Below are 12,401 nucleotides of genomic sequence, written 5' to 3'. Positions count from 1 at the left end.
TACAGGGATTAGCATTGAGTTGCTTCTCCAACATACTGAAAATTTAGAAATAGCAGTCAAAGAACTACTGGTTCTAAACTACAAATTTTTCTCTAAATGGATGGCCATCCATTTAGAGAAAAATTTGTAGTTTAGAACCAGTAGTTCTTTGACTGCTATTTCTAAATTTTCAGTATGTTGGAGAAGCAACTCAATGCTAATCCCTGTATATTTATGATTATATATATAAATAGATAGATAGATAAATAGATAGATAGATAGATAGAAAAATAGATATAGTATTAATATATATATATATATTTATGATACATATATATCTATAATACATACATACATACATACATGCATGCATATATACTGGGGTCAATTCATTCAGCTAAAAATTCTTCAAGGCATTGCCCCAGCATGGCCACAGTCTAATGACTGAAACAAGTAAAAGATAAAGGAGAAAAAAATTAATAATACATATACATATATAATAAAACAAGCCTTACACAGCAGCCACAACACATAGAATATGACAACACAACACACTATATGATGATACATTTATGCTACTATCACAACGCCATGCCATATCATGTATTCATAATATCACGCCAGCATTCCATAATACAACATGGTATTAAAACCATACCGCATCACCATACATTATACACAGCAGTTATAATCCTTTCTGCCTTAGGCAGGAGGCCTGAAATTTTGGGGGAGGGTATAGTTGATTGCTTAACTGGTTCTTGTTTCACCAACCCCTGAAAGGATGAACGGCAAAGTTGACCTCACTGGAATTTGAACTTGGGATGAAATGTCACTTAGCATTTTGTCCGGCATTCTAACAATTCTGCCAACTCCCTGCCTTTACACGGTAGTTATAATGCCGTATGACTTTATATCACAACATCACATACCGTAACAAACCATACCACTAGACACTATACTCAACACTATAGAGTACTACAATATATTATACATAGCAGTCATGATACCATATTGTATTATACCATATCTTTTATCTCCTACATGCTTCAGTCATGTGACTGCAGCTATGCTGGGGCACCACCTTGAAGAATTTTAGTCAATCGAATCAACCCCTGTACTTATTTTGTTTTTGAGCCTGGTATTTTTTTTTATCACTTACTTTCTCCAAAAGTTACAGGGACATAAACACACCAACACCAGTTGTCAAGCAGTTCTGTGGGACAAACAGACATGCACACACACACACACACACACACACACACACACACACGCATATGTATACAATGTGCTTTTTTCAGTTTTTGTCTACCAAATCTACTCACAAGGCTTTGGTTGGCCTGAGACTATAGTAGAAGACGCTTGCCCAAGGTGCCATGCAGTGGGACTGAACCCAGAACCATTTGGTTGGGAAGCAGACTTGTTACCACACAGCCACACCATACCATACCATTCCATACACAATGTACTACATGCATCAGTTATAAACATCTCAACCATACCACAAGACACAAAGCCAATGAGGGGGGGGGTCTCTGCATGGTTGCTTGTCTTGCTAGAAATAGCAGCCAAATCTCCTTCAAATCAAATTATGCTATCTTAAAGAAAAAAGATACATCAAATAATGTGTTCCAGGGTTTCATACATATAAGAAAACTTGAAGGTGGTCATGGGTGGAGTGTCTTTGATTTTTAGATTTGTATACTCAATCAGGACCAGCCTGAGGGTAACATCAATATTATTATTTTGTGGCTCAACCTGCTAGAAATAGCAACCATGCTTCTCAAATCAAGTCCTCATGTCTTCAAACAAAGGACATGTCAGAGAATGTAATCCTTGATTGACGGTCCGGACATCTTTGCTGATAATCTTTATTAGGTCTAATCTGGACTTTGGTTACAGTTCTGCTTCATCAGAGCTAACCTGGGGCTGCATACCACCACCACACTATCCTTGCACCACTTCAGCCTAACACTGCAACACTAATACACCACTTTTCAACTAGACACAACCACTGTGCTTCCCAATCACATGGTTCCGGGTTCAGTCCCACTGCGTGGCAACTTGGGCAAGTTTCTTCTACTATAGCCTAGGGCTGACCAAAAGTTTGTGAGAGGATTTGGTTGACGGAAATTGAAAGAAGCCCATTGTATATATTTATTGCTATGTTTGTTTGTCTTTGTTTGTGCCCACCATTGCTTGACAACAGGTGTTGGTGTGTTTATGTTCCAGTAACTTAGCAGTTTGGCAAAAGACAGATAAAATAAGTACCAGACTACAAAAATAATGAGTACAGGGGTCAATTCATTCAAATAAAAATTCTCTTAGGCAGTGCCCCAGCATGGCCGCAGTCTAATGACTAAAATGAGTAAATGATAAAAGAAAAAAGAAAAGATAGTATATATACATAATATTAGTTTCAAATTTTAGCTCAAGGCCAGCAATTTCAGGGGAGGGGGTTAAGTCAATTACATCGACCCCAACTGGTACTTATTTTATTGACCCTGAAAGGGTAAAAGGTAAAGTCGACCTCGGTGGAATTTGAACTCAGAATGTGACGATGGAACAATTCTGCCAACTCACCACTTTGATATATATTTAATGTTGGTTTCGAATTTTGGCACAATGCCAGCAATTTCGATTGAAGGGGTTAAGTCGATTGCATCGACCCCCAGTGATCAACTGCTACTTATTTTATCGACCCCAAAATGCTGAAAAGCAAAGTCGACCTTGGTGGAATTTGAACTCAGAATGTGACGATGGAACAATTCTGCCTACTCACCACCTTGATATATATTTAATGTTGGTTTCGAATTTTGGCACAATGCCAGCAATTTCGATTGAGGGGGTTAAGTCGATTACATCGGCCCCTAATGATCAACTGTTACTTATTTTATCGACTCCAAAATGAATGCTGAAAAGCAAAGTCGACCTTGGTGGAATTTGAACTCAAAACATACACATGTTGCTAAGCATTTTTACTGGCATATTAATGATTCTGCCAGCTCACTGCTTTATATATGTATATATATACTTAATATTAATAAGTGTATATACCTAATATTGATTTCTTATATAAGCACAAGGCTCCTAATGTGAAGCAAGGAAATGGTTGATTACATTAACCCCTGGATGAAATGCAAAGTTGACCTTAGGGAGGGTCTGAATGTAAGGGGCCATAACTAAATACTGTAAGACATTTTTCAGATGCTCTACCGATTCTGCCAGATGATTATCCTTATTACACTGTTAGATACTACTACTACTTGATAGCAGCATCACTATACAACTAGCACCAACACCTTATCACTGGTCTATACTATAAAACTACATTACTAGGCACTGCCATATCAAGGAGCCTGTACGTGGTCATTCGACTTGCTAGAAATAGCAGTCACATTTCCTACAAATCACACCTTACTTCCTCTTAAGAAATAAGAGAATGAGACATAGGAGAATGTAGTCATAGACAATATCCCTAAAATGTCAGGATGGCTACAGCTAGAAAGCTTTTGATCATAGGCTCACTTTATCACAGATATAGCTGACCTGGGGCTAAAGAATCACTACTATAGCACCGCCACCACCACCATAGTATAAGATATTTGACATTCCAGTTTAAAGCTGTTCTAGCTAACACACTCCCTCCCTCTGCTACAAAATGCCTGTGTCCTATTACTTCAATTTTTCTCATATTTCTCCTCCTCCCCCTACCTCTTTCTATCTTCCATTCTTACTTCTTTTTTCCTCTCGTCTTTCTCTCTCTCTCTCTTTCTCTTCTGTCTATCTTTCGGGTTTTTGTCCTTCTCCATCTATGCCGCCATCAACTATAATAACAACAATTGCGTCCTTGTTAATGGGTGAAATAGGCGGCAGCGGCAGTTATTTAGGCCCCAGAGTGACAATGATTGTGATGGTGGTGTAGATGGTGGGTTATAGAAGCTTATAGCTATATAGGTCCCACAGGGTCAGATGTGGTGGTGTATTGTTTGGGGGAGAAGGGAAATGAGTGAAGTTATAGCCATGGGCAAACTACAGTTTTGGGGTACCCTCAGGTCTTTTAGAATGGCACATCAGTGAAAGATTATTTTGAATTCTATTAGTGGCGCAGCCAGCCTGATGGTGAGTCATATCTCATGCGGCCCTCTTTTTGAAAAAAAGTTGCTGGTTCCCAGTTTAAAGACTTATGCTAGATAAGCCACCCCACACCTTCGTCCCGTGGTGGCAGTGATGTGTTTCATGAGAATATGGTTCTTAACCTTTTTTTGGACACTCACACCTGTTTGAGATTTCAAAATCATTCTCACGCCTTTTGATCTAAAGGCTAAAAAAAAAAAAAATCAAAATTAAGAAGTCAAACTGACAAATCAAATATTTTTTGTTTTAATGTCAAAAGCAAAATTTTAAATTAAAAAATTTTCAAAATTAAAATGTCAGTACCAAGGTATTACTAATGAAACCATTTGATACTGCTGTAAAATTACTCAGCATAGTGTGTAGCTCAGAGGTCAGGGAGTCTCTTGAGTCTCTCATGGTTGAGCCACTATTTTTCTGCATTGAAAGGTCACAGCTCCACTACTATGGACATTATAATCATCATCATCATTTAGTGTCCTTTTTCCATGCTGGCTGGAAATATGGTTTGACTGGGGCTGGTAAGCCTGAGAGATGTTCCAGGCTTTAATCTGTTTTGGCTTGGTTTCTATGGCTGGATGCCTTTCCTAATGCCAACCACTCCATAGAGTGTATTGGGTGCTTTTTTACATGTCACCAGCAAGAATCATTCCAAGCTGATCCATAGTCTTAGTTGTTCATGCTTGGGAATCCAGCCAGAAAGTGTTAGGACAGTTGTTTCTAACAAGGCCCTGTGGAAGAGGTGCCTGAGGAAACTATCCTCATGACCTCGCAGGAATGGTGGACAATGAAGATGGATGGATGAAATACTGCTATGGCTTTTACTCAATTGTGAGATGTGGGCTATTTTGGTGCTGGGATTAATTCATTTGTCATAATCATTGTCCAGCCAGTTTCTAAATTTTGTCTTCTTATGAAATAAGAATAAAAACTACTTCTCAAAGATATTTAGTCACAAGTGGAAGAATTACTTAAAGGATTTTTCTGTGAGATTTTGAAATTTTTCAATCAGTGATGCTCAAAGTTTTTTCTAGTAACTTTACTTAAAAATCAATTTCTTTGTTGAGCATAGGCATGGCTGTGTGGTTAAGAAGCATGCTTTGCAACCATGTGGTTTCAGGTTCAGTCCCACTGCACAGCACTTTGATCCATTGTCTTCTACTATAGTCTTTGGACTGACCAAAACTTTGAGTGAATGATGATATCATTTGTCACTGGTACTTGTTGCACCTTCTTGTGCTATGCCTTTAGGCATTATTGATCCTTGATCTCAGTACCCAAGTCTGAAGATTTATAACGCCCACGAGCATATGGCGTAGTGGTTAAGAGCGGGCTACTAACCCAAGATTCCGAGTTTGATTCCAGGCAGTGACCTGAATAATAATAATAATAATAATGATAATAATAACAATAATAACAATAACAATAATAACAACAACAACGACAACGAAAAATACCTCAGGAATGAGAATCCAGGTTTCGAAATTTCCCCAAGACACCTGACGAAGGCTGGAGGGTATATCAGCCGAAACGTTGTGTTAACAACAAAGATGAGGACAAATATCCGTCAGATGTAAATAATGTTCATAATTATTTTGGGGAAAGACACTGCAATGGTTTCCTATTGCTTTTCCGCCAGCTTATTTATATTTCACCCGGCTTGTTTCCTGCTCTTCTGAGTCTACCTTTCAGGCCCAGGCCCTACTTAACCATTCAGCATTCAGATTACTCTGTCAAATGTAACGCTTATTTGTTCACGTTGTGAATTGATCGTGCATCGTCTCATAGCTTTGAGATTTTGATGATGTGGGTAATTCTAGAATGATGTTGTATGGTAGGTGTGAGAGGTTGGATCTGGCCAATTTAAACAAAATGGGTGGAATGTCTTGTCTAGATATGGTCAATTTAAATCTTGAGAGGCTAAACCTTAGGCATAGGACTGGTTTATATGACATCAGGGCACACTAGGTGTCTATGTAATACATGTCTAGGGGCCAGCTTTAGGACAACCTTCTGCTATTTGACCTATAACTGGGTACTACAACCCTGGGTTTGAACAAACCTGGGACCATGGTTGCAATGGTGTAAGTAGGAATATAGAGGCTTATAGCTATTTAACCCTTTAGCATTTAGATTTCTCTGTCAAATGTAATGCTTGTTTATTCACATCGCTTTGAATTAATCATGTATTATTTTGTAGTGTATATTTAGGGTGACATTGTTGGGTAAGTGTGATAGGATGGATCTAGCCAGCTTGAACATAAAACAGGTAGAATATTGGATTTGATATGGCTGGCTTAATCCTTTAGCATTGAAATTACTCTGTCAAATGTAATTCTTATTTATTCACATTGTTTTGAATTAATCATACATTATGTTGCAGTTTCAAGATTTCAGTGGTGTGTTTGTATTTTTCTAGAATGACATTGTAGGGTAGGTGTGAGAGGCTGGATCTTGTCAGTTTTAATAACATAAAACAGATAGAATATTTTTGCTTGATATGGCCAGTTTAAATGCTAAAGGGTTAAAAAAATGTCAGTGGGAGTCTTGGAGGTGAGGATGGACTTCAAAGCGATGTATAGACATTTGGAGTTATCTCATCTCCATAGAGGTAGTGGGGGTATTGTGATGTGAAAATAACATCACAGAGGCTTACAGCTTTCCAGGTTTCATGATGATGGTGGTGAAGATATTATAGAGGCTTAAAGCAGCTATGTTAGGAACGACCAGTGCAACTTTCCGAAAGATGCAAATAAACATAGTTTCTCACAGCTGACAGTGATGTATAGGAAAATTATCAACAGTGAAATTTTTCTTAGAAGGCGGTTTGTTTATTCAGAAAACACCAATAAGATTTATTGCTTTTGGTGCAAAAAGAAAAATCTGGAATTAATGGCTGCAAGCATGTTCATGAATATTTACAATCACATAAACATTCCATACATCATCTGAAATTTCTGAAAAAAAAAAAAAAAAAGTGGGCTGAGATTTCGTTATGGCTGCTGATGTTAAGATGCAAGAGTGACTGTGCAGTAAGAAGTTTGCTTCCCAACTACATAGTTTTAGGTTCAGTCCCACTGCATGGCATCATTGGCAAGTGTCTCCAATTATAGCCTTAGGCTGATAAGTCTTGTGAATGGATTTGGTAGACAGAAACTAAGAGAAGCCCATCATATATATGGTGTGTGTGTGTGTTTCCTTGTTTTGACATCATGTGATAGTTATAAAATGATTGTCACAGTATCTTCAAGTAATACTATTATTCATTTCCAGTATTCTGTGAGAACATGCAGAAATATCCCCTTGCTTGAAAACAGGAAGAGCATCTGGCTGTAGAAAATCTGCTTTAATAAATTCCATCCGACCCATGCTAGCATGGAAAAGCAGATGTTAAAATGATGATGGTGCATGATGAAGTTAAGGAGATGCAGTTACATGTACAAAAATAATGAGAGCATCAGTTGTAGTGTAAAGTTTTCAGATGTCTAAAGAGCATCAATTTATTTTGCTGATAAGAATTTGGCTTTCAGAAAATCTTCAAACACATTATTTACACCACACAACACAATGGGCATTTTAGATCTTGTTCAGCTACACGGAATATTTGATCTGACAATGAATAAACATTTATGTTGGATTGTGTATAAAGAAACTCACATATACTTGTAACCAAAAACAAAAAAAAAGTTCAGAACAAAATAATCAATTTGTTGGTAAAAGCTGTTCAAGAAAATATCTGAAACTGAGCTAAAGAAATCAAATATTTTTAACCTTATTTGAGACTGTATGCCAGATATAGGTCATTTGGAGTAGTTTTTACTTCCAATACTATTTTTAGATATAGAAAATATTTCAATAAAGGAACAGTTTGTTGGCTGTAAACCAGATATAGATACTGCAAAGGATTATATGAAAGTATATTTGATTTTCAGAGAGAGAGAGAGAGAGAGAGATAGGGGAGAGTAAGTTTGACTTAACTAACTGTAGAGGTCAAGGATAAGTTAATGATTTAACCCATTAGCATTTAATCCAGCCATATCCAGCCCAAATATTCTCTGTTTTATGTTAAAACTGACCAGATCCTATCTCTCACACCTACCCTACAATATCATTCTAAATATATACAAACACAACATTGAAATCTTGAAGCTACAAGATAATGTGTGAATAAATAAACCATACATTTGACAAAGAAATCTGAATGCTAAAGGCTTCAATATGAAAGGAAAGACCAAAAGAGTTCTGGTATGGATCACAAAGAAGCCATTTGTATCTGTTAAAAACATTAACAATTTTGACCAGTGTATATAAGAATAGCCAGTTGTGCTGTCATAGTCAACATGTGGTGTTGACTGACTGGATGATATCTGTTGAGTGGTAATGTAGTGTGTGTGTGAGTGTGTATGTCAACTGAGTAGAATGTTCTGTATGTCTGTGAGATAGTATAGTGTATTCTTCCATTTCTTGTCTTTCTCTCTTTGTTTCTCTCTCACACTCTCTCTTTGTTTCTCACACACACACACACTCTTTCTCACACACACACTCTCTCTTTCTATCTCTTTGTTTATTTCTCTCTCTTCTACTTTCGCCATTTCTGCTGTTTCTCACAACATTCATTTCCTAAGCTCTCTCTCTCTCTCTCTCATATTCTTACCACTTCTTTCTTGTCTTACTTTCAATTATTTCTGTCCATTGCAGCGAGGAGTCCTCCATCCTGCCTGTCCTTCACTTCCTCTACAGCAGACTACCTGACGATGTCCTCATCCTTCCTCAAACTGACCGACATAAACATCAAGTTGTCACCTTCTTACAGACTCTTCATCACCAACTTCAGGCCATGTGTGAGGTCCTGTTGAAATTCAACCAGGACAACAACGATGACTTCAACAAGGAGTCTTCCTCTCAAGGAGGTCATCATGCGTATGAATCGCGAGAGATGATGCCAAATGCTTTGAAGAAGATGAGGTATGAGTGGGAGGCTAAGAGGAGGAAACTTCACAGCAGATGGACTCTCAGTGGTGACCAACTGAAAGATTTTGCTGCAGCATGGCATGCCTTTCAAAAGAGATCTGCAATTACATCAGACATATTTTCAAAAACATAAGGTGAGGGTGATTGTTGCAGGGTGATATTCAGGTAGGGCTGTGGCACATCAAACAAATGTTTAATAGGATTCAGTTATGTCTCTTTTTTAAATTCTAATTTTTCAAATTGTGCCATGGTTAGATTTTGTCTTTCACCTTCTAGGGTTGATAAAATAATATACCAGTCAAGTCCTGCATTTAGTTTAAATCAACTAACTCCTCTTGGATTGCTGGTTTTGTGCCTAACATTATTATTATTGTTATTATTAAGGCTGTGAGCTGGCAGAATCGTCAGCATGCTGGGCAAAATGATTTTGTCCATCTTCACATTCTGAGTTTGGATTCCACCGAGGTCAACTTTGTTTTTCTTCCTTTTGGGGGTCGATAAAATAAGTACCAGTTGAGTACTGGAGCCAATGTAATCTCAACTACCCCCTCCCCCAAAATTTCAGGCCTTGTGCCTATAGTAGAAAGAATTATCATTATTATAAGGTGGCGAGCTGGCAGAATTGTTAGCACACTGGGCAAAGTGCTGAGCAGCATTTCATCCGTCTTTATGTTCTGAGTTCAAATTCTGTGAAGGTCAACTTTACCTTTCATCCTTTTTGGTTGCATGGCGTTTAGTTAAGGACCTCCTCTCTCTCTAGTCCTTGGGATCAGCCTGGTATCTCCTCTTGCTGAGGTAGACTTTGCCTTTCATCCTTTCAGGGTGGATAAAATAAATACCAGTTGACCACTGGAACTGATGCAATCGATTTACCTTCTTCCCCAAACTTGCTGGCCTTGTGCTGGAGTTTGAAATCAATATTGTACCAAGATTATAATGAAGACTGTTTGATATAAAGGATTGCCTCTATACAAGTCTATAGGGGTAGCTAGAGTATGTGGATATCTCCATGGCATTTACAGGGCATGGAAGGGATATTATAGAAATGGTTTTGTATTCGCTCTGTCTTAATTCAGACTAAATGGGATCCTGACTTCCCTACATTTACTTGTGTCTTTCTTATTCTCTGATTGTGCAGGTAAGGGTTCTAGTCCATAGCGCAGCCAGGGAGTGTTGATATGTCTATGAAACTATGTAATGTGGTAGGGAGTTTTATAGAAATAAACTAGTATCTCTCTTTATATTCCTAGTCTGTTAGGAGAGGGGGGCCTTTTTAGGGTATAATAGCAAATGGGCAATTAGCTGACCAAGGCACTCTCTGCTGGGACCTGAGGTGTCCTTCCCCAACAGACATATGCAGAAATATCTATCATATGATAGCTGTGCAGAATATGGTTGATGATGATGATGATGCCACCAATGAGCAGACAACTCATTTTTAAGATAGATCCTAAGATCTGTCTTAGAAAGGAGGCTTTACTTACATATCTGGCACAATGCCACCTCATTCAATTCTACACCATTTCAATCAAGGGGTCTTGTTTTGAGAGTTTATTTGGTGACCTCATTAGTGCCAGTTACATGAGAAAGCACTCTGGACACTCTATAAAGTGGATGGCATTAGAAAGAGCATTTAGCTGTAGAAACCATGTCAAAATAGACATTGGAGCTCAATGTGGTCCTCCTGCTTGTTGGATCTTATCAAATGGTCCAACCCATGCCTGCATGGAATACAGGTGCTAAACGATGACGATGACAACAACAACCAGTCGTTACTGTGCTTCAAAAGATACCTCAACATAACACCTATTTACTTCACCTCTATGTTGTTTAACTTAATGAAGGAGAAATGAAGAAAAGATTTTCACCTAAACTGTAAATAGTCATTCCAAGATCAAAGGAAATGAGATATTTTTGGAAATTGCTTTACTTTGTAAATTGTAAAATATTACAAAAACAGAAATATAAATTTATATTGTTATTCGTTTTAACCTTGTTTTATTACATTTATTTCTCAACGATTATTTATATATATTTTGGAAATGGGCTGTGCGTGAGAAGACCCGGCAAGCCAAGTAAGATCGTTGCCAGTGCCCCTGGACTGGTTCTTGTGCGGGTGGCACATGAGATGCACCATTTTGAGCGTGGCCGTTGCCAGTACCGCCTGACTGGCTCCTGTAGGATTTTCGAGCGAGATCGTTGCCAGTGCCCCTGGACTGGCTTGTGCGGGTGGCACATAAAAGACACCATTTCGAGCGTGGCCGTTTTCGTGCGGGTGACACGTAAAAGCACCCACTACACTCTCTGAGTGGTTGGCGTTAGGAAGGGCATCCAGCTGTAGAAACTCTGCCAAATCAGACTGGAGCCTGGTGTTGCCATCCGGTTTCACCAGTCCTCAGTCAAATCGTCCAACCCATGCTAGCATGGAAAGCGGACGTTAAACGATGATCATGATGATGATGATGTATATGAGTGTGTATGTATTATCTTTTACTTGTTTCAGTCATTTGATTGTGGCTATGCTGGCGCACTGCCTTGAAGAACTTTTAGTTGAATGAATCAACCTCAGTACTTATCTTTTTTTTTAAGCCTGGTATTTATTCTATCATTCTCTTTTGCTGCACTGCTAAGTTCTATGTGTGTGTATGTATATATATATATATAGCAATAATAATGATAATCCTTGGATGGAATTAATAAATATTTTAATGCATCGCTACGCAAATATTTATAAATTCCATCCAAGGATTGTTATTATTATTATTATTATTATTATTATTATTATTATTATTATTATTATTATTATTACTATATTTATCCTACATTGTATTGGCACAGCTTGGTGTGATCTCCCCAAAAACTGGTATTGCCAGTTGGCATCATTAGCCTGTTGCCAGCATAATGGAATAGGGGCTTGTAGATGCATATTCAAAATGTTTCCCGTAAACAAACTCTTAAAGGATCTATCTATCTATCTATCTATCTATCTATCTATCTATCTATATATATATATATATATATATACATATATATATATAGTTTAAGTCATTGAATTGCATCACACACACACACACACACACACACATGATGGATTTCCTCCTAGTGCCTGTCTACCAGTTACCACTACAATGTATTGATGAACCTAAGGCTGTAATAGAAGACCTAACCACATACTAAAAGATGCAAAATTCTTTACCCCAGAAACATGCTTTGTAGTATAAACATAAGGACAGGGTGGGGGTTGATAGAATAAAAGAATTTTGGTATTAGAGATTTGGTGTATATAAATGGAAGGACTATTGGTAATTCATAATAAGATG

At 37.8% G+C, this 12,401-nt stretch overlaps 1 protein-coding gene across 1 annotated transcript in view; it reads left to right on the top strand.

Moving 5' to 3' along the window:
* LOC106881553 (uncharacterized) overlaps positions 1–11,072 on the top strand; it is a 38,841-nt gene extending 27,769 nt beyond the window's left edge. The window contains exon 8 of the mRNA XM_014931986.2: positions 8,809–11,072. Within this exon, the coding sequence (XP_014787472.1) occupies positions 8,809–9,214 (406 nt within the window). The 3' untranslated portion in view covers positions 9,215–11,072. The remainder of the gene's footprint in view (positions 1–8,808) is intronic.
* The last annotated feature ends 1,329 nt before the right edge of the window (positions 11,073–12,401 follow it).

This window comes from Octopus bimaculoides, chromosome 13 (assembly GCF_001194135.2).
Source record: "Octopus bimaculoides isolate UCB-OBI-ISO-001 chromosome 13, ASM119413v2, whole genome shotgun sequence".
NCBI classification, from domain to species: Eukaryota; Metazoa; Mollusca; class Cephalopoda; order Octopoda; family Octopodidae; genus Octopus; species Octopus bimaculoides.
Note: the sequence above shows the minus strand (reverse complement) of the source record. Positions and strands in the feature narration are given on the sequence as shown.